Consider the following 23270-nt stretch of genomic DNA (forward strand, 5'->3'; position numbering starts at 1 on the left):
GTCATTGAGTTTTCCCAGCTCTGCTACTCTCTACCCTTTACTAGAAGGGAGACTTCAGGAACCAGAGTCAACACAGACGTAGATCTGTGTAGGGGGTTCCAAATTTGAACTCAGGTCCAGATGTGAGTCTGATTCACCACTGATTTACACCTAGTGGAGAGATTTACCCATGTATAAAAGAGGCATAAGACGCTACCACCAATGTGAATGGAGAATTCTGATTTACTACCATTTTGCACTCACTTTGCACATGTGTAAATTACTCCACGAGGTGGATGTCAGTGGTGAATCAGGCCCAAATGACCCTTACAAGCCAAATCAAAATCCCAAATCTGAATACCTTTAGAGTTTGGAGTATTTGAAATCCAGATCCAGATATGAATTTTGCAGCGTAAGCCCATCTCTGTGACAAACTAGCAATGAGACCAAACTGATTGAGGTCTGGTCTTTCGATGTTATCAAAAACATTTATCGTGTTTTGCTTGGTGTGACTTTGGCTTGCAGGTAAAATACAAAAGTAAACAAGAACTCAGTTACATTTCATTGTTACCACTAAGGGGAGCTATTATTAAACAGATTGTTTTATATAATCAAGCACATGAAGAAACATTTTTAAAAATCACTTTCGTATTCCTTGTCTTTGGACCACGTGTGCTGTAAGTATCCTGATTTCAACTTTGCTTTAATTCTCTAGGGTGAATAACTGCGTTGGATTTTCTAACTACAAATTCTTTCTACTGTTTTTAATGTATTCTTTGTTGTATTGCATGTATATTGCTGCAACAGTCTTCAAGTATGTCATCAAGTATTGGACAGTAAGTTTTTGAAATCATGTTACTTTTATGTATTTTATTACTCTTATTGTGGCTTTAAACTCTGCTGTGTTACTCTTACTGTCATTCCACAGAAAAATATATTGCATTTCAGTAGTAAGGGGCTTTGTCTTAAATTCTGTATGTCACTTTAACTCGCATTGTGACTCAAATACACCTCTACCCTGATATAACGCTGTCCTCGGGAGCCAAAAAATCTTATCACATTATAGGTGAAACTGCGTTATATCGAACTTGCTTTGATCCGCCGGAGTGCGCAGCCCCGGAGCACTGCTTTACCGCGTTATATCCAAATTCGTGTTATATCGGGTCGCGTTATATCGGGGTAGAGGTGTATGCACAAACTGAAGAGAAAATAGGCTCCAGTTGTAGAAAGGTTTTGGCTGAAAAATGCTAAACCTGATTTTAAATTTCTTCTACGAATGCTACCAAATTTGTGCATGAAAGGGCACATTTTCAGCCAGTCTTTAGGACCCAGAACTTGCAGCCTAATTTTAGACAAAATACAAGTGAGTGTGTTTAAACTATAAGAAGGAGTAAGTGATGGAGGGAGAACGAAGGTAACGGTAACACAAGCTGTCCCAGAACTAATTTGAGCAACACAGCACAGGGATCACTGTTGCCAGTTGCAGTTTAAATATATTCATTTTTTTAACTGTCCTATGTATTGTGTAAGGGGAATGTAAAGACTCGCAGAGAGAGAGATCAGATATAAGAGAACTACAAATGAATATCAATCATGTCTGGAATTACCTTTATGACTAGAGAGATAGAAGTATGAAGCAAGTCAGAATCAGTACATCGTTGTGGTGATCTTGAACCAGAACATGAAGAATCTTCCTAAATCCAAGTATAACTATTATTTGGTAAATACTGAAAAATTATGTCATCACATCTCTTTATGTGCTTGTATTGCCTGGGGGGATAGTTGTCTCCTGGGTAAAAATTGGCAAGGTACCAACATTTGAAATGTATTAAGTGGCTGAGTGATCACCACATACACATTTTCATTAGCATTGCAGGAAACTATTAAGTGGAATATATTCTTTTCTGTGACTTTGTTTCCTGTAATTCCCAGACCCACTTTCCCAACCTTCTCTGAATCCTTGCTCCTGTGGATCAAGTCTAGTGTGTTAAGGGAGCAAGTGAGAGGAAGAGTAAATTAAACCTACCTGGATGTTAGTTTTCATGATGTTACTTGCCCGCTTGTCTCCATAAGCTTAGTTCCTGCAGTACACCTGCCCTCCTCTTCTTTTTTCTGAGTTAGAACTAATATAAAGAGCTTTGTCGTGCCGTTGATCTACACACATTCATATTAGGATATGGCATTCAAAGAAACTGCTTTTGACCTTCATTGTCTCCTTATAGTTTCTCTTTTTTGGCTTAAAAGTCAGACTGAAATACTGAGCACTACTTTATATTACAGTTGGTTTATATGGAGGCAGTGTCAGCTGACGGACCAGGAGATGGAGCCTCAAGACTCTCTTGCTTTCTATGCCTGCTGGTTCACTTTGTGACTTTGGCCAAGTCACTTAGAGTATGTCTACACTGCAGTAAAACACCCACAGCTGGCCTGTGTCAGCTGACTCAGGCTGTGAAGCTATCAAATTTTTGTGTAGACATTGGGGCTTAGACTGGAGCCTGGGCTTTGGGTCCAGCTGTGGGTGTTTTTATTGCAGTGTAGATGTACCCTTAATCTCTCTGGCCTCAATTTTATAACCGATGGTGCTGTAAACCATACCTCCAACCCAGACACCCCTGTGGGGCACTAATGGGAATTAGTCCACGTGCTAAGGAGGGCAAAGGTATTGTAACCCTCCATTACGCTATGTAGGACTTGTAAGATGGAGGAAGGCTTTTGCACATTTGCTCACTTGCAGGGGGTAGGTACAGTCTGTCTCTAAACTGCAGGAGTTAAGTGCCAGAGGGGTCTTCATGCTCCAACAGTTTAATGTGAAATGAAGCATTTTCAGCCACCTGTAAGATTTTCTGGGCTATTACTAACTGTAGACAGCTGTCATCAGGATTTGATGTACCTGCTTGTTGCTGTTATAGCTGAGAGAGGGAGTTCAAATTTCTGATCTTTTAAATTGGAATGTAGCCATTGGAAAAGATGGCAGCGTATTAGTGCACATCCAGGAAAATGTGAAGATTAAAGAAAACTCAGCAGAATGTGAACAGGCTTTCAAAGCACTTGTTATTGCCTGCCAAATTCACTGTGGGCATAGGAGACACTTCTCATACCCATATGGGGGACTGTGAACATACTGGCCCTGTTCCATACAAAGAATTAATAGCAAAGCCCCACTGTATATCTGCTTTGGAAGTGATGAGGGAAAGAGCCAGCTTATTTCTTCTTTGTCTTGTCTGTTCATCACAGGGAGAGGTGATTTTTTTTTTTTTCTGCAAGTCTGAAAACCCCACACATCCTACATATTCTTAGTAAATAATTCCTTTAGGCACCAAGATTTCTTTCTCTGTGTTTTTCATGTCCTTTATCCTTTTTTGCTTTTATTTCTAGGACGAATTGACCAATGGACGTTCCAAGTTCCATGTGCTTTTCCTTCTTTTTGTGGCAGTCATGTTCTTTCTAAGCCTGATGTTTCTCTTTGGCTACCACTGTTGGCTCATCAGTAGAAATAGGTCTACTTTGGGTAAGATTCCATGTGTACACCATAAAACAATGTTCTAAAAAAGCATGTGCTGTTCACCTCTAGGTATACCAGCAAATATTTGAAAAAGCATTTAAATAAAAAGATTTCTAATTCACACTGCTGGGGGTTTTCCTCTTCAGCTGACAGAAGCTCAATTGGAGATGTGGAGACTAAAATAGAAGGGCCCAATCCTGCAAATGCTTATGCGTTACTTTACTCACTGAAGTCAGTGGGACTACCTGTAAGTAAATTTACTTACATGTGTGTTTGCTGGAGCAGGCCCTAAAACAGCAAGTGGATTTGAGCAAAAAGACATCCCATCTTTTCTGATGATGAGTGAGGGTAGGGCTGTGTGGCATTAGACCAGTTTTGTGAAAAACTTCTGAAATTCCATGCTTTTTGAGCCAAAAATCTTCCAAGTTTCAAAATTTGAAAATGCATTTGGATGAAGATCAGGTTTCACATCAGAGCACAAATATCATGTTTTTCAATGCAGATACTACCATTTTGTGACATTTTTGAATGACAAAGTGGCTTGAAACAAAATTGATACTTTTTTTTGCAAAGTTACACACACACAATTAATCTCTCTTTCTTGCACAGACCTAGTATAGGGTTTGCCTTTAAAACTCGTTATCAAAGGGCACTAGATCTCATCTATAGGTCTTTGTGCTAGCCTGAAGCATTAGGTCTCTGCACAACAGTATAGAAGGTAACTTCAAAAATACTATTTCTAATGCCCTCTATTTTATCATTTTCTCCCTGAACCGCTTTTATCTGTCAACACAGGGTCTGTATATCCTACCCTAACTCTTAATAGATAAGTGTTAATTCATCAAGCAGTCTGAATTTCCATACTTGAGATATGGTTCGTAGAAGGGAGTTTGTTTCCGTTTTATGCTTCCAGTCTTCGGATTAGAAATTCTCCAATTTTTGTGTCTTTCCAATGAAATTCAGAGCACGTCTCATGAAAGAATGTTTAAACACATTAAATAATAAACTTCATTCTATAATTTTTGTTCGGGGGGATTAAATGAAAATATCATTAATTGGTTTTATGATTATTCTGTGGGTTTCATCTGCAAAACCAAATCCATGCCATCAATTTTAATATAAGAGAAATAATAATGTAAAGATGTATAGGCATGCAAAAAGAAATGCCTGTGATCTCCACATTCATCCCTGTAACTTTAAAACTTTAAATATTTTACTTACATTTCAGTGTATAGTATATAGAGCCATATAAACAAGTCACTGTCTGTACGGAAATTTTAGTTTATAATGATTTCGCTAGTGCTTTTTATGTAGCCTGTTGCAAAACTAGACAAATATATAGATGAGTTGATGTACCCCCTGGAAGACCTCTGAGTATGCCCGGGGGTACACTTACCCGTGGTTGAGAACCACTGGCTTAGTGTACTCAAAGATGGCTACTGTATAGCATATACACGGTAACTTACTTTGCATTGATTAAATATGTATTATTTTCCTAGTAGTCTAAATGGGCTTCCTTTGATTTTGATGAAGTTTACGAGTGAGAAAGGGATCTCAGGATTTGTCCATTGTAAATTCTCATGAAGATACAGTATCACTTTAATGTGTAACAAAGCAAGGTTTTGAAAAATCTTAGACACCTTATGTTGCAGCCTCAGCATAAAATATTTTATTTAACATTTGCTTCTTTCGTTTTTTTTCCCTATAATGGTATCTGTCCCTAGAGGCGTTCTCAGCTCCAGTGTTTCAAAATGGCCCAGATAAAAATGGATTCAATCTGGGCTTCGTAAAGAATCTTCAGCAAGTGTTTGGAGAGGAAAAGAAGCTGTGGTTACTACCTGTTGTATCCGGGTAAGTGGTGATCAAAACAGTGGAAAAGAGGCTAATACCATGAAACTGAGGGCCAAATCCTGGTCCCAGCCTGAGTGTCAACCAGCTATGTATTGCGGAGTTCTGCAAGAATCAAGAGGAGCTGGTATCTTCGCATGTAGATGAGAAGTGGTTAGGGAGTCACTCCTAAACAACAGCTGCTGCAGCCTCATTGCTACGCTTCCACCTGTACTGCTGACTGGAAGACGATTAGGCATAGACCCATCAGCAAACATCTTTGCCTTGTCCACCCAGGCTTCCTGTTAACATGGATGAATGAAACTGCCACGGAGCACAGCTCCATAGTGTACAGGTGGTCTGCACCTTCTCTGTGGACATGTGTGTGTCAGTCTCTCTCACTCTAGATCAGGGGTGGGCAAACTTTTTGGCCCAAGGACCACATTTGGGTACGGAAATTGTATGGTGGGCCATGAATGCTCACAAAATTGGGGGTTGGTGGGGAGTGAGAGCTTTGGCTGGGGGTGTGCGGGTTCTGGGGTGGGGCTGGGGCAGCGGGTTAGGGCGCAGAAGGGTGTCAGGGGTGCAGGCTCCGGGCGGTGCTTACCTCAAGCAGCTCCTGGAAGCAGCGGCATGTCCTCCCTCCAGCTCCTATGCAGGGGCACGGCCAGGTGGCTCTGCACGCTGCCCCGTCCGCAGGCGCTGCCCCAACAGCTCCCATTGGCCGTGGTTGCCGGCCAATGGGAGCTGCTGGAGCAGTGTGCAGAGCCCCCTGGCTGCCCCTATGCGTAGGAGGCGGAAGGGGGACGTGCCGCTGCTTCCGGGATCCGTGCGAAGTGGGGCAAGACCCCAACCCTGGACCCCACTCCCCGGCTGGAGCTCAAGAGCCTGATTAAAATGTCTGGATGCGGCCTCCGGGCCATAGTTTGCTCACCTCTGCTCTAGAACGATTACAATTAGCTATCTATCTTGATTATATTTAAATGACTGGGCTAAACTCCATTTGAGTTACACCAGTAATGAATTCAGACTATAATCTTTATCCCACTGATCTTTTGCAAGAATTCAAGATGAAAGTCACTTTAAAACATGGTCTATAAGCTTCTGTCAAAACAAGATTCCAAAACTGAACCCAGTATTTTCCAGAACGTAGTCCTTTAAAAGTAATCTCTGGAAATTCAAAGACTTGCTTTGGGCTTGAGTCAAACCTAAAACAAGGAGTAAAGTTGTATTTCAACCTTCAAATGAAGCAAGTTGGAAGTAGCTTTTTTCTGCCTTTGTCTTCCCAGCAAGGGTGATGGACATTCCTTCCCTATGAGAACGTTGTGTGAAGCTCAGAATCCACTACTAGCAAACGAAGAGCAGTGGGGAGATGATGGATTAGATGAAGAGAACCATGGTAAGATAACACAAAAGGAAATTGACTGTGTTTTGAACTAAAGTAACTGTTGGGTGGTTTCAAAAATAGTCACTGAGAACCCACTATGAGAGTTGTTTTTATGAAAAAGCACGTTGGCTAAGTCTCTGACAGCTCTGACTTGGTTAATGAATATAGAACAAACATAAGGCCCAAGTTTGAAATGAGTCTCTCATTTTGCAGGAGGAGCTCTGCTCCTACAAATAATTGGACTTGCAGTTTTGCACCCACAAGTTGCAGGCAGAAATGGTGACTTTTCTTCATCAAGCTATTTGATTGCTCCCACAAATTAAATACGTAGATGTGGAAATACTCTTTGCACCATGTATGCAATATAGCTGTAGTCCTTTCGGTCCCAGGATATTAGACCGACAAGGTGGGTGAGGTAATATTTTTTTATTGACTCAGAACTTTGTGTGGCTCAAAAGCTTGTCTCACACTAACAGGAGTTGGTCCAATAAAAGATATTAACTCACTCACTATTTGCACCCACAGTTATTTGGGACATGAAACTGTTCATGCTCAATGAGACGTTTACCCAGCGTACATGTCAGTGTGTGTGCACATTCATATGTACAGTAACTGCATTTTGGCACTGTGAATCAGTCAGGATGCCCAATTATGCTTTGCCTCAGAGTGAGACTGTAACGTGGGTGGTACCTAAACAAACCTGTCCATGCTGCTATAATTGGTGTTAAAGAAATACTTGTGCCTACAGCAATTATAGTGAAATGGCTTGTTTGTACAACTGTTACAATTTCAGATGAATTGAAAATTAATATTTGGATTAATGGAAATAAGACTTGATGGACCTCTAAAAACATATACACCCTTTTTATGCTATGGTGCTCCTGTGAAATAGCCCCTGCTAATATGTCCACTCTCTGCTTGCTTTTGCTCTGGTTAAGAAACCTCTACAATCAGTTTCAAAATAATTCAGTGCTTCTGCCTATTGAATCACAATTTTTTTTTCTCATGTACTTATTAACCCCCAAACTCCAGCCTTCAGACATGATGACAAGCATCAACACATCCCTGTGTCCTGTAAAGCTTCATGCCCTCCAAGTTTTAGGGTTCCAAAATATTGTCACTTGGTGTCATGAGGCAGGTGCTTTCTGTATGGAGCAAGGATAACCACATCCATATGTGTAGAAAGGAAAACAATAAAGGCATAGAGATTCCATCCTGGCATGAAACCTCAGCAGATTTCTATTAAAAGAATTGGATCATGGTTTTTCCCTATAGGAATGGTGAAAGCATAATAAACTCTTGTGTAACCATAACTTGTGAATTCAGCAAGTACAGGTGAAGAGCTTGCTAATGCACATTTAGTGCTATAGAGACTAGGCTTTCATTAGGATCTCAGCTTTGGTATCACGTTAACTATTTCCAGGCCTAAAACAAGACCGTTCATGCTAAAGTTCACTTTTGGGAAGCCCCCTTTTGTTATTTTCAACAGTGCACGCTTGGGGACCTGTGTGGACGCAATAGCTTTGTTTAAAAAATAAAGCTTATATAGGTTTTTATAAGTGTGTGCTGTCTTGTGTACTTACAGAATGCAGAAAGGAGCTAGAGGAAGGATGGTCCAGTTATTGGGGCACTAGCCTAGGATCCAGGTTCAGTTCTCTGCTCTGCCACAGACTTCCTGTGTGACCTTGGGCAAGTCACTTATCTCTGTTCCTCATTTGTAAAATGGGAGTAATCAAACTGCCTTATCTCACAGGGATGTTCGGAGGATAAATATGTTAGACTGTCAAGCACTTTGAGATCTACTGATGAAAATTGCAATATAAGACCTCAGTAGTAGTAGTATTTTTTATTTCTGACTATACAGCACTTGCAGCCTTACTGTCCACTGGCTTAATGTTCGCTTGTGTTAAAGTTTTATTGCGGAGGGGATGTGTCATTACAAAGTAAATAAATGAAGCCTTGTCCAAGGCACACTTTAGACACTAGCACTCCAAGATGTCTTGAACAGGGCTGAAGAGGCTCATTTCAACATTGGTTCAGATAAGTGATTTCAAGTGGCCTTTGTACATCTGTGCTGAAAAAACATCTGCTTCTGCTAAGACGTGTATATTTTAGTCCAGCTAATCTGTCTGACACGGTGCTGCATTGCTGATGGACTTTTAAAAATAACATTGGTGTTTTTCTGTGTGCTATTTGTGACAATTTTTAAAAAATCAATCCGTCCCTTCAGGAGTGGTTCCCAAGTCCCCTACTTTTTACAGAGTATTATGGTCTCTGAATAAAAAGTCTGCTTAGCTCTCTAAATACGAGCATAAGCATGCATAAGAATGAAATTAGCTTTTGCCAAGTCAGCTCTCAAAATCTGAGTTTCAAGCCTTTACGATGCAGTCTAATGATTATAGTGATCATATAATGATCAGTGACCTGTACTAGGCTCTTTCCCAGTGAAGAAAATGGTGTGTAATCATCTTGCTCTGAAACTTGGTGAAGTTTTGTTCAGCACCAATAGGTAAGGCCATTTTGGTTAATTTCACAGCCAGAGGGTTTTAAAAGTGGTCAGTTTCATGTTTTCAGATGTTTGATATCTGAAATTTCAGGGTGTTATAACCGTGCTTCCTGCAGCTGGAGGAGGGTCCCAAAGGTAGAGGTGGGTCTGATCTCCCCCATACTGCTGGGAGCGCCCCCACCAGGGGCTCCCAGCGTCCAGTCCTGGACAGACTGGGGTGGGATGGGACTTCCTCTTTCCCTGAACAACTGCTGTTTGGGGAGGAGGGGAGATCAGACCCACCTCTGGGCACCTCCCTGAGCTGCAGAAAGCTACATGGCTGCGCAGCCTTCAGAGCCTAGCTGAAACCAGTGAGGGTGCAATGCAGCCATGGAGCTTCCTGCAACCAGCGGAGGTAATTGGAGGTGGGTCTGATCTCCCCCAAAGAGCAGCCATGCAAGGGAAGAAGTCGTCCTGTCCCTCCCCAGCCCGGCAGACGAGCAGCTGGAGCCTGATGATAGATAGGAGCCCCTGGCTGGAGTGCCCCCAGCCCTGCTCTTTCCCCTCCCCTCCAATAGCTAGAGTTCATGGGGGAAGTCTAATTTCACGGTCTGTGTTGTGTTTTTCACGGTTGTGAATTTGTAGAGCCCTACCAATAGGACCCGAATACAAAAGCCAAACTAAGAGTATTACAGAGTTAAAGATCAAAATGAAAAAAACAAAGTTGGGTATATTGTGTAGCTAGACATGCTAGGAATTAAAACTTCAGTCATCAGAACTGGAAGGTTAGTTTTCCCCTCACTCGTTTTGGGAGTGGGTAGGGAGCTCTTTCTGTTTTTATCCAGATAAGTTTGTTTTGGGTCTGTGACTCAAAGGTATTTTTTGGTAAAGACATTCTGTGTCCCCAGTCAGTATTGTTTTATGGACAGGTGCCTCAATATTGGAATTCAGTTGGTAGAACTAGGAAGTGCATGTAGTACATGCCATTTACCCTTCTCCCATAAGAATAAATCCTCTGTCCCAGCTGCGAGCCTGACTAACTGGGTTTAGCACAATGGAGGTCCCCCGGTGGGGACGTCATCTTCCCTCTAGGTCTTTCTGTTGCCACTACTGCAGCATAGGGAATGGCCAGTGAAGTACTGTAGTTGTGGTTATACCTGCCTACTGCCCAGGATGGTCTTGTCCGCTCCCCAAGTTCCAGTAGACTGTGCTGCAGGGAGACTTCATAGAAAAGCTCCGCTGCATGCAAGGATGCCCAAATCCAGTCTCCCTGCAGCTGAACTGCATTAACTCCATGATGTCTCTGGTCCACTGAGAAGGGTCAGGATTTACCTTACAAAGCAACAGAGGGTCCTGTGGCACCTTTTAGACCCTCCCTGATTGAACTAACCTCGTTATCTCCATACTGATTTATACCTGCCTCTGGAAATTTCCATTACTTGCGTCTGATGAAGTGGGCATTCACCCATGAAAGCTTATGCTCCAATACTTCTGTTAGTCTTAAAGGTGCCACAGGACCCTCTGTTGCTTTTTACAGATTCAGACTAACACGGCTGCCCCTCTGAGGATTTACCTTGTAATGAATGATATGAAAGGTCCTTGTTGGATAAGCAGCACTCAGTCCTGGAGTAGTTCCATCCCTTGAGAGGCATGTTTTCTCCAGACCTTGAATTGTTGCTCCACTTCCTGTTAGTGTAGATAGCAAAGTTCTCTGTGTTTATAGCTTCTCATGATACTAAAACATGTTTGTGAGGAAAAGATGAGAAGAGATAGTGAGGCTTTGTTCTTGCTTTACCCCTCGTTGCTTAGGACACTAATTGACTAGTGCCAAAGCTAGAACTGATAGAACATGAACTTCCAGCAACTTTGATCATGCTATGTTAGAAAATGGCACTGCCAGTCACACCAAAAGCAGAATGATTCCTCCCCTGATGTATTTAAGTGCTGTCTCTCCTCTTGGAGCTTCTACAGCACACACCTATGATTGCTCGTGCACCTGCACTTTATGACAGAAGAAATAAGAGCTGCTCTCATCATCAGAGTCCCTCCTCTAGGCATATGCAGAAGAGGAAGTGACATGCCATAGAGATGATTTTAAAAAAAAGAAAGAAAAATGCTTGATCAGGTGTTGCTGTATAATGTTCTTCTTTTTAACCACAACATTACAATCCATTGCCTGTGCTGTGATTGTTTTTTTCTGAACATAACCAAAGCCAACGCCCAGCATAATCTTAAAGCCAAAAGCAAAAATTGCAAAGGCAAACCACCTGTGGATAGTCTCTTAAAATCAATGTTGGGGGAAACTGGGAGACTTGTGAAGACAAGATACGTGTTACGGAAATTCAGGACGGGGGAACACCATGATCTGGACTAGAAGATGTATGGAACCAAATATTCTCAGTTGCCTGTATCTTCACTGTAAGATTGTGTCCCTCTCGGTTTGAAATAGGTGTTGACCTTTGCTCTGACTTTTTTGTACATAGATTTGCTAAGGATTGTAGCATTTCAGTTAGAATGAAAAACATTCTGAGCTTCTTGATCAACCAGAAACCAAGAACACTCACTCCCAAATGCACTTCAATTCTTATGTTATGGCATTTTTCTGATTTCATTAATGCTGTCCTTTATTCACAAACATTTTCTCTCTCTAATCTATCTAGTCAGGAAGTTCCCCCAAATGACATGTGATGGCAGATTATAAAATAGTCTTACCATTTTTTTCTAAAAATTCATCTTGAATGCACTTAATATCCAAATCCTGAATTTGTTGGTGCTGTGTGTGCTTGGATTCTGTGGCTGTGGACAACAACTTTTTAAATATCTATGTACTATATGATGTTAAAAACTAATCACACAGGTGGACTTAAATGTATGTTTCAGGGCAAGTCAGAATTCTAGATATAATTAATCATATGTAGTACTTGGATATGTAGTACAGTAAATTTGGGAGCATAATCATGAGAGTAGAGTTCTTCCTGAATTGATCACATATTCAGTTCCAGCCTATGGCAGACTCCACTAAATTCTGTGTAGTAGTTGGAAGCTGATAAACACCGATTATCACTGTCTGAAGGCACCTGATTTCAATTTAAATGTTACTCATTAGGAAATACTGTATGCATGAGAACTGCCTTGACTGCAGTTGAGGAACTTACTGCAGTGCTCTGACCAGGAGGAATTAACTAAAGAGAAACCTCCCTGTCCTGAAAAATCATCAGTTAATTTGCATAAACCCTTGAAACAAAGCAAATCACCTCTTTTTCATTGTAGGGATAAAATTCCAATGCATGCAGATACATGTGATAGAAGGGGATGGATTTATTTGAGACACAACTGATATTGCTTTGCAGTATCTCATTTTCTAGCCATCTCTTTCCTTCCAATCAAAGTACCAGCACCTAAAGAGCTATAATGACGGAGTATTTGGATTACATCCAGAGCAATAGCAGCAAGACAGTATAATTTTCTGACTAATCAGACCTGAAACATGCCATTAAAATTGGAAGATCTTTACTTGTCAAAGTGGCTGTTAAAGCCTGTGGCATGGAGTGTGAATCTGATAATGCCAATAAATAAACTCTCAGTTTAGAAATCAGCAGGGGATGAATGTCTGATTTTGTTTAAAATGGTGCTTAAAAAATTATCTATAACATTTAATAGCTAAAGGTATATTTGGAGCATAAGGATGACAGGAACACTATTCTATCTCTTTCTAACCATTTTGTTTTCAATTTTATAGGTTACCATGAAGGTTCATCTCTTGCCATTGAAATGGAGACATAGCGGTTTGCAAATCTGATGGTACAAAACTCACTCAGACAGGTCAGCACTTTATTTTCAGGTGACTCAAGACAGTCTGGCTCTGACATGGGACTTCTTCCGATGCCTTGTCATTTAACCTTTGTATCTCCTTCTGTGAAATAGGATAATAATGCCTCATAGGGGCACTCTGAGGATTAATTATGGTGTGTTTGTACAGAGCTTTGAATAGAAAAGTCTGAGATAAGGTAATAGAGGTTGGGGTTTAGGGGTTTTTAATTGAATTTAATTTTTTTAACCTCCCAGGACTGTGGTGAACTGTCAGCGTGGTGCATAGAGTGTTGCCTCCAGTATTCTCTCTTCTTGTTCAGAGATCTAGAAAATAAACTTTACATATCTCTGACCTATTTGTATGAGCTAAGAGAGCCCAGAGACGCCCCCTCAGTTTACACACCCCAGAAGAGCACTGAAAGGCATTTAACTTGTAGGAAAGGATCAAAGAGCTGTGAGGTATTTGATGGTGGAATGTGGCTGGGCAGTATATTCCCTAAGATTTAATCACATCTCTCCCCCGCGTGACCACAGGAATGAAGATCTGTTTCATGTACTTCCAAAAGTGGCGGGTAGGGTCTGTGGAATAGGGGAGGAGTTGGGAATAGCCATGCTACATGATAAATTCCTCTTCCATGCAGTCAGGTCTAAATTACAGTAGCTTACAATGCTCAAGTCAGTAGTGACTCTCCCATCTGGCTTTTTCTCATCATGGAGGGGCCTGCGTATAACAGCAGATGGCACGGGCTAGGAGAGGAGTCAGGTCCTTCATGTCAGAATGTCAGTGATCCATCAATTTAGCTCCCACACATTCTGGTCTTCACGACATTGGGAGGATGCCCTCACAGCTCCACTCAGTTATGAGCTGTCCCCTCCTCAAGTCTCTGCAAAGGAACCATGCAATGAAGCAGCACTCACCTAGGAGCCAGAGATCTACTTCTCTTTCTGTTCTGTAGGTAGGGCAATGGGTTGACAGAAGGCATTTAACCCTTAATTTGCTCAACATGTTAATTGTAAACTCTATGCTAACGCAGCATAATCCACAACTAGGGTGACCAGATGTCCCAATTTTATAGGGACAGTCCCGATTTTTGGGTCTTTTTCTTATATAGGCTCCTATTACCCCCCCACCCCCGTCCTGATTTTTCACACTTGCTGTCTGGTCACCCTATCCACAACCTAGTTCTGTGCTTCAAAGAGACGATTTAAGGCCAGGTCTACACTAGAGAATTATATTGGTAGAACTACGTCACTCATGGGGTGTGAAGAATCCACGCTGCTGAGCGACATAGTTATACCAACCTAACCCCCAGTGTAGACAGCACTATGTCGGGGGGAGAGCTTCTCCCGTCAACACAGCTACCGCCTCTTGGGGAGGTGAATTCGCTACGGTGACAGTGTAGTAACAAGCACTATGTCGGGGGAGAGCTTCTCCCGTCAGCATAGCTACCGCCTCTTGGGGAGGTGAATTCGCTACGGTGACAGTGTAGTAACGTCTTCACTAAAGCGCTACAGCTGCACCGCTGTAGTGCGGTACGTGAAGACAAGCCCTAAGACTATTTGATAAACTACTTGTTATAGTTTTTGAATATGCAACCACTTTCTTCTGAGGACAATGCTACCAACCCAGGAAGGAAATGTTGCGAATCTTGATAACTTTGAAAGCCACTTGCTGCTCTCCACCCATCAAATATGCTAGTGAGAAGGCAAAGTGTTTCCTCGAAGTCTGTATGATTTAAAATAAAGAATGTTGAACCCACTATAAAGGCTGAAGCAGGCAGGTGTGAACTGCTCTGACAGAACAATTCTTAGTTTATTTTTCTTGTTTCTTTAAATTTCAGCTTCCTTCTCAGGAGCCAGCATCTTCTTTTTGCACAGACTTCAGAATTGAAGGTCAGGAAGCAAATGGATCTTCAGGATAAGAAAACATTATGAAATATTATCTGATTGGAATTCTAGACTGATTGTCCAGAATACCTGCTGGGCAGATCTTTTGGGACTTTACAAGTTCAGGGTCTTTTAAAGTTAATATCTGAGTGGAGCAGTTTCATAGGGAGTGGGCTAGGGAAGACTGGCCTGGATCATTCCCTTTTAATAGATACAATTATATATAGATATATATTATCTGTAATAGGTGAAAAGTGTTGGTGTAAATGCATTTCCACAGTCCTTTCCATTGCTTCAAACATCAGGCACTCTAAATCTCAAAATACGTCAAGCCTTTATATTCCCAGGCAGGCCGTTTATCTTGGGCCTGATTCTTCAGCCTTTACTCACGGTGAGTAAAATTTACACATCAATCAACAGAATTTCTTAAGTAAATACTACTCAATGTGAGTCAGGTTTGCCAAATCAGGGCCTAAATTGGAAGAGCCCTTTGTGTGTATGTGCATTGTATATTTAGATAACATGCATATACATTTGCAACTGTATATGTGCATAAAATACCTGCTCATGCTGGCAGAAGCAAGGTTAAAGAATATGCCAAGACCGCTGATGCTTTTGTCTAGAAATGCATCATCCTCAGTAGGATTTTGAGGTTTACTGGCCTTCAAGCACAATCCTGTAGCAGGTACTCAAATGTTAAAGGGAATTTTAGACAATATAATGACTTCATTTAATTCCTAGGCCTAAAGTATGGGAATCTAACTATCACACAGAGCACATTTTTCTTCCCTCTCCCACCAGGATCCGTGTTTTACAAAGGTTTTTAATCATTGTTTTCAGTTCCATAAGCATTGATCTAGAAGCAGGTAAATTAGAAACTTGCATTGAATGTATGGCTCCAGCGGCTGTGATTGGAGCCCAGCCTCAACTAAGATGGTTTTAGCCCCATAATGCTGGACACAGCAGCTGATGTATTATATTAGCTCAAACTTCTGCCCGATTAAATGTATTGACTGGTGCTGTAAAGATTTTTCAATACCAAGCTGTGGTCAAATTTTCCATTTACTTTGCATTCCTTTGACTGCACATCATTGTTCCAGATTTTTTTAAACTAGTTTTGCAGTCAAGAATTTTATACTAGGTAATGGAATTTGGAGTTTGGTTTGTAGATGTTATGCAGTTCTTAGGTCTAGGTCTTACTTTTCTCTTTCCACCTGTAAGATTCAGGCTTGGCAGCTCCATCATCATCCATGCTGGAAATTAGATGCTTGTTTCCTAATAGTAATGTATGGGACAATACTAATATTAGTCCTTAAGCATAGGTCATAAGATCAGTCATTATGCTCATTATATACCATTTTAGATACAGCTTTTAATTTAGTATCAGTCTTTACTTCCCTGTTGACAGTCCCTGAAACAGCAAGTGTGGATGTGATAAGAAACTGCTTGATAAATGTTCAGTGACAAAGGCCTTGTCTACAAAATAGACTTTTTTCCCCCTGAGATTTCTCTTGCTTCTATGAGAGGAGGATATACCGGTAGTAGTAGCAGCTGGAAATTGTAGGGGAAAGAACCTGGTGTACATAACACCTCCTCCTCCCACCTTCTGTCACAGATATAAATCACTGCTTTTGGGAGCGATGTCTTTCATCTCTGTATTTAAATCCTGGAGCTGGTAATCAAACTCTTGCTTTCAGCAACAACATATTTTACAAACATCCAATTTAACTCCTAGAAGCTGGGGTAGGTGGGACTGCAGAGCACGTCCATATCTTAGCGTAGGTTCTCTACTCATCTCTTTTTGGAATGTGTTAGCTAATTAATTTGTACATTGTACAGGTGGGACCTCAGACACCTCTTTTGGTGGCTGTTCTGTTATCAGGTGGCTCTTGAAATTTTTTTTAGCAAATCTAAATCTGCCTTTCTTTAGTTTAAGCCCATTACTGCTTTTAATACACCCATAGTCAACTTCTGTAAAGGCTTGCTCCTTTCATTACATTATTTTCGGTGAAATATTAAGGAAAGATCGCTGTGAAATCAAAGCAATTGCCTAATCTCATGCAAAATGTGTATAAAGTGAGATTTTCAAAGGAAGAAATGCAGTTAAGTGTCTAACTCCCATTGAAAATCAATGGGAGTTAGGTATCTAACTGTTGTTTGTGCCTTTAAAAATCTTCCCCTAAATCACTACTAACTCTTTAAAATGCTCTATGTGTAAAAATGTGAAGATAAGGATTGAAGCAGGAAGCTGGCATATTGTCTGTAAGCTTGATTGTATCCTTCAGGGCAGGAAGAACAGCGCTGTAGCCAGAGCCACATGGAACTCCTGGTGTTTTTTAAGTAGGTTCTTAGATCTCTTGTTTTGTTTTTCTGTTTACAGCCATCTAATTCTTTCGTTCTTTGCCAAAGCTAGCTGTACAGTGATAGCAGGAGAGTATCTAGAAGGAGCTATAGAAGCTGCTCCTGTTTGCTCACTGGTTGCAGTTCTGACCTCCTTCTTTGGGTAGACCACATCAAGCTGCAGTTCCTGTTGCAATTATCACTAAAATGGCAGGCCATCAGTGTTTATACAGGTGTCCAATTCATAACGGGACAGTCTGAAGTAAGTTCAGGTATTTTGAAATACTGTTTTGAAATTTCCATGCTTAATTTACATATTCTAATTTAAAAAGCTATTCTGTAGCCAGGTAAAGGCTACAGGTCTCCTTTTTAAGGTAACTTGGCAACTATCTCCTGTCCAAAAAGAAACTACCAGTTTCTTAGTGGTTCAAAATGCACTTTGAAAAAATCAGTACCTAACATTCACAGTCATCAATTTTTACAAGGCTCAAAACTAAATGTGCTTAGAGAATAAAATAAATGCTGAAGCTCAATCAAAGTGAAGCATGACAAATATAGTGCAGAGCAGGAGTGTCTGAGTGACAAAATAAACCTGTTTGCTTTTAGAAGAAATGATCATTCTGTGATTGCAGATCTAACTTGTGGATGCTGCAGTCCAAGAAAGAATCTGAGTACAGAAAACTGTATTGAACATAATTATGCCCCAAAATGTAGAGATACAGTGTGCCTTTATTTCTTTCCCTAGAGATATTCTGCATCTGCCTTCTTCAAGGCTGCATGTAGATGAATAACCAGGTCCTTTGGGGAAGCCTAGCACCTCATAAAATATTTCTACTTTAGTTTCCCTGCTTTGATGGTGTATTGTGCGTGACTACAGCCCTACTCCTAAGGTCACAGATGATGACATACTAAGAAGTAGAACACTTTCAGTCAGTATTTTTCACCATTTAAAAGGATTCTGTCAGCTTGAAATCTAGTCACCATAAAAATTGAGTTAAATAGTTTCGACAGTACCTGTGATTTTGTTGTGGTTTTACAGTCAGTTTCCTATTTATTTTTTAAAGTGTTTTTTCTCCCTTCCTTCCCTGTTGCTGTAGGAAAGTTGTGCAGAAACATCAGGGGAAATGCACTATGCACACAATGCTATGAAAAGCACTAAGTAAATGCACTGAAAAAACAGAATGTTTCTCTAATCATTGTTATAGGTGACAAAAAAAGGTAAAATATTCAGCCGGAAGTGTGATTTTTAATGTTATGATAACCCTTTTAAATTTAAGGGTGCATTTTCTCTTCCACTGGTGCTATTTGCTGGGCATATTTTTAATGCTGCATCACAGAAAGATGTTTAAGTTGTGTCTCTGTTCTTGCCAAGGAAAAGAATAGGCTTCACAGCTGTAAACTGAATCCCAGAAAACAGGAGTTAAAGCTCTGGTAAACTTTTGGAGCACAATGCTTCTAGCAGGTCCCACTGTTTATTTTTAAATGGTGTGAATGCAATACTCCTGAAAGATGCCAGATTGATAGCCCTGCACAGTGTACTGTTTAGCCACAAACTGGGCACATCAATACAAGCTTTCCCTGAAGGGAACACCTCTAGGGCTAATATAGCTGGCAGTCTGCTTTGAGAAATGAAGGCTTGAATGGACAGAGAGAGGCAAGTTGCCAGTTAGTGCTCTCTGTGGTGGCTTTTTGTGCTTTGGGTGTGGGAACTGGATTGAAATCACTACATTCAATTTATGTAATTCACCAAACAGCCATCAGAGAGTAATTTTTAGTCACAACCAACCTGGACCGAATTCAAACCAGAGACCTAACGTCTCTTTGGAAACACTACACATTAATTTAGATTGAAGTCTAAAAACCTGGGTATTGAACCCTCCGCATGCAAAGCACGTTCCCGTGTGCCCCCTGCCCCAGATCCATTTTATACTGATCGTGGTGTTCACATCAGATAAGAAACATGTATTGTTCCTATCCTCCTCTTCCTCTCCCTCCCCCCCAAAAAAATGACCATGAGTACTATAAACACTTTCCCCAGTGAACGTCACCACATGCACAAAGAATGCTGTGGGTGGATTTTAGTGTAATATGAATCATTCCGTCAAACTGCCTGTCTCCTATGAATAACAGTCCAAAATATCCCACTGACAATTATCCCATTTACATTCCAGATACCCTGCTCTAACAAGCAGGTAGGGCATCATATTGATGTCTGCATAGGGTGTCTTGTGACAAGGCCTCTCCTTGGCCAGTGAATTGCTCTCCACGGAATTAGTGTTTATAAGCATCTCTGCACTGCAGTTTGTTTTGTAAATTTGGACTCTTGCTGAATCAGTGTCAGATGTTTTTGGAGTAGAATAAGTTTTTGTATTCCTTTAAACAGGAAGCAGTACTGTACATTTTTAATAGACTGTACTTGTTGCATGTAGGTGTACTGTAATCAATAAGGACTAGGAAGCTTTCTATTAGCATGGTAGTGTGATGAATGTTTACTTCCCAGAAATGGCCAGAGCTGTGGTTCAGCAAAATCTACAGTGTATTCTAAGTGTAGGAGGTGTGTACTCTGGCACAGGCTGAAAGCACAATTTTGTACCAGTTACAGGACTAGCTGCATAAAGTCTGTAACACAACATGAATGTAACATGTCAGGAAATACTTCCTTTGTATCTAACCATGGGGGATGGGAGAGTTGAGATTTTAAAGAAGCGTTCAGGGAACAACTGCCTTCAGTACAGTTGTTAAGCCAGCACAGCAGACTTGCCATTCATATGGCTGATTGTTTCACAGAAGTGTTAAGAGAACTGACCATTAATAATTGTAAGCAGGTTAACAAAACATTGCTGGACCCTTGCCTGTTAGGCCTGAGTCAACTCAAAGTTACACATTCTCTTTTTGTGTCTGTGGTACAATGTTTTGAAACTGATCTACTTGAAAAATGTCTTGTTATTGGTATTTTTCAGTTGTCAGCAGGTGTTCTGCTGCAGAGCATTTCAAACTGAGGTTTTTTTGCGCAAACCATCAATTAAAGTATTTGCATGGCAGAGTTGCTTTTTCATTAAAACTAATGTTCTGTCAGCAGCTTGGAGGGTGGCAACCAATTCAGACACGGGGCATTAGATATGTACTTTTCCTGATCATTTCCTCTTTTTATTTCATCTCTGTTGTTTCACTTTTTTGATAATTAACAGTCCACCAAGATGATATCAGTTTGTTCGTTTTAGTTTTTACAGGCATTATTTTATTCTGTTAAAGAAGAATACAAAGTGAGAAGAGTTTTTCTTTCTGATCACATGCAAATGACTTACAATTGATTATTTTTCAGCCAGCTGCATTTTTTCCTTTAGTTACTAAAGCAGTGAGTGGATGGAATGGGCTCTCAAAAAATGTTGTGCAATGTAATTTCTTGGTTTGATGTCAATTATTTGTCGATGGGTATCTTTGCATCTTCCTTGTCATTCTGATTTGGTTTTTTGTTCAGTGCAGCAAGATCCAATTTTTTATATTTTCTTTTGAATGCTTAATATTTTTTTAAAATCATATTTTACTATTTTCTGGCTGCGATTTGGAATGTACACATTGAAATTTTAAAAAATGGTATTATTAGGTTTTACGTTTATATTTCAAGTAAGACCAAAAATCTTTTATGCCTGCAAAGATGTTGTTTAAAGTATTCATTCTATATCAGGATTTGAGGTTTGCAGCAGCATCTGCAGTAAAGCTGGTATTAGAAAAATGCATGATTATGTTAAAATACACAAAATGGACAAAAGGGTCATTCTTGCTCTTTTATTCCAGTTGTGCTTAGGAAGAGGCATTCTTTTTGCACTGGGTGCTAATATCAAACAGCCCATGTAACGCAAAGGTGATTTTACTAAACAGAACTTTTTTGCTACTTGTAACTAACTTTGCATTTACTTGTGACCAAATCCTGTACCAAACCTGGACAGACAGAGGTGTCTTTCCCCCACTCGCAAAGCAGCAGAGCCTGTGCAGTGTAGTATCTATTACAGATTATGTGCTTTCCTTCCATGCAGGTGTGTGTCTCTGTGTTTTTCTGTCTCCCCTGGGCACTGGTGCTCAGTGAGCCCTCAAGCTGTTTTGTGGTGCATCTATAAATGGTGCAAAGTTATGACACGGGCATCTGGTATCCTAACTGTGCAACAAACCATCCTGGTTCTGGTGCAGACAGGGCCTTCCTATATGGGTGAAGGAGACGAAGCTAACTATTCAAGTTATTCTAGAATAAGGTAGTGTATGAATTTCAAGTGCAATGGCTATTCCAGAATAACTTGTGTGTAGACAAGCCCCAAGTACCATAAAAATGTAAGCTGCTTCATTTAAGCAGGGAGCTTCTATTTTAACTTCTGCCAGTTCTTTTGTAAGGTTTTCAGTGTATCCTCATTTAGGGACTGACTTGAGCCATCATTGAGTCAAGGGAGATCCCCGTTCGCTAAGTTTAAAATGGGAGCATTTCAAAAATACCATGTTTTAAAAATTCGTACTTACCCGTGAGATGTAAACTCCCTACATGTTAGAGTTCACTTTTCATTAGTTATTCTGTTTAATATTTTACTCTACTTCAAAATCAATTTTGACTGGTCAGCTTCACTCTTTGCTGCACAGGCATGGGTTTTGTTTGCTAGGGAAGGTGTGAATCAAACTAAACAATTGATCCAAACTACTCATAACTAGTTTGGTAAAGCTTTGCTTGGGGAGAAAATATCCATAAGTTTGGGGTAAAAACTACTGTCACGTGTCCCCTTCAATATTAACAACCAGTGCAGAAAATTTTTCCTTCGCCCTAAGGTAAACTAGCATAGTGAGCCATATCATGTCAGCAACTTTAAACGGGACTTCCATTTGATTTAAATTAGTTCTGCCTTATATAGACACCCTAACTTACTTGCTGGCGCAATATGGCCCAATGTTCATACTAATGAGTGTTTTCTTTGCTTTTTTGAAATGCATCTTGGAGATTCAATGATTATTGGAGTGTTCAGCTAAGACTGTGATAGATTGGAACTGCATGGGGTTTTCTCTCTCTCACTTCCTTATGTTAACAGGGGGGCCAAATGTTTTTCCATAATGTTATGAACAGTCTGACAGCATTGGGAATGTTTTTGCGCAGTTTCAAGAGTTTTTATTAGCGATGCTGGCGTTGGTTTTTAGTGTCAAATGGATTTTTACAAAAACTTTCTGTACACACCACCATTTTTATTGGCCAACAAACATTCTCTATATTTGATGTGTAAGTAAGTTTCAGTAGCACTTTCAGGGTGTTTTTATGGTTTGAATACTGTATATTATGCATTGTTTTCTACTATTTGTTTTTTTACTAGAGAATCGCATGGTTTATACTGTACTGCAGTAAAGAACTGCATTAAAATTGTTTTATCTTTACATTGATGTTGATTATTGGCCATAAGTTAGTCCCGAGCACCATTTCACAGGAAAGGTCTTGTAAGCCTGAAACAGCTGTCTGGGGATAGGAGGATGTGATAGCCCAATCCCACCTAGGAGAGGTTTGAGAAGATCTCAAGTAACAAGCTCAATTCCTGCCTCCTTTGCCCTGGTGAAGGGATACCTGCACCAGCTTGTCTTTTTGAGGAGAACTTGCATTCCACCCTATTACAGGCAGGAAGTTTACCAGTACACCACCCTATAGCATTTAAGTGTTGGGATATCTTTTGAAGGCTATTAAGTACCATTAAGGTGAGGTACAAGTTTTACAAGCAGGCAATCCAGTTGCTATCACTTATGCGACAAACAACTTTTTTTGCTTCTCTTTCCAGAATAAGCTGTTCGCGCTAGGTAGTCCAAGAAATTACAGTAAGACAAGCCCCTATTTTGTTGTGAACTTGAAGCTGAGGGACTTAAATATTTTACAGTAAAAATTATACACCAAAAAGCTAGAACGACATATAAACTGCTTCAGAGTTTTAGCATGGGTTTAAGAAGCATCTAGACCTAATTACTAGACATAAAATGCAAGATAGCTACCACTATAAACCCCTTGCTTAGGAATACTGGCTGGTAGACAGGGCTAGAAACCA

At 40.4% G+C, this 23270-nt stretch overlaps 1 protein-coding gene across 1 annotated transcript in view; it reads left to right on the forward strand.

Annotated features, from left to right (window-relative positions):
- Positions 1-22617, forward strand: part of ZDHHC15 (zinc finger DHHC-type palmitoyltransferase 15) — a 39671-nt gene extending 17054 nt beyond the window's left edge. The window contains exons 7-12 of the mRNA XM_054040909.1: positions 695-815; positions 3355-3487; positions 5206-5332; positions 6598-6707; positions 12920-13002; positions 14832-22617. Of these exons, the coding sequence (XP_053896884.1) occupies positions 695-815; positions 3355-3487; positions 5206-5332; positions 6598-6707; positions 12920-12963 (535 nt within the window). The 3' untranslated portion in view covers positions 12964-13002; positions 14832-22617. The remainder of the gene's footprint in view (positions 1-694; positions 816-3354; positions 3488-5205; positions 5333-6597; positions 6708-12919; positions 13003-14831) is intronic.
- The last annotated feature ends 653 nt before the right edge of the window (positions 22618-23270 follow it).

Source organism: Malaclemys terrapin, chromosome 9 (genome assembly GCF_027887155.1).
Source record: "Malaclemys terrapin pileata isolate rMalTer1 chromosome 9, rMalTer1.hap1, whole genome shotgun sequence".
NCBI classification, from domain to species: domain Eukaryota; kingdom Metazoa; phylum Chordata; order Testudines; family Emydidae; genus Malaclemys; species Malaclemys terrapin.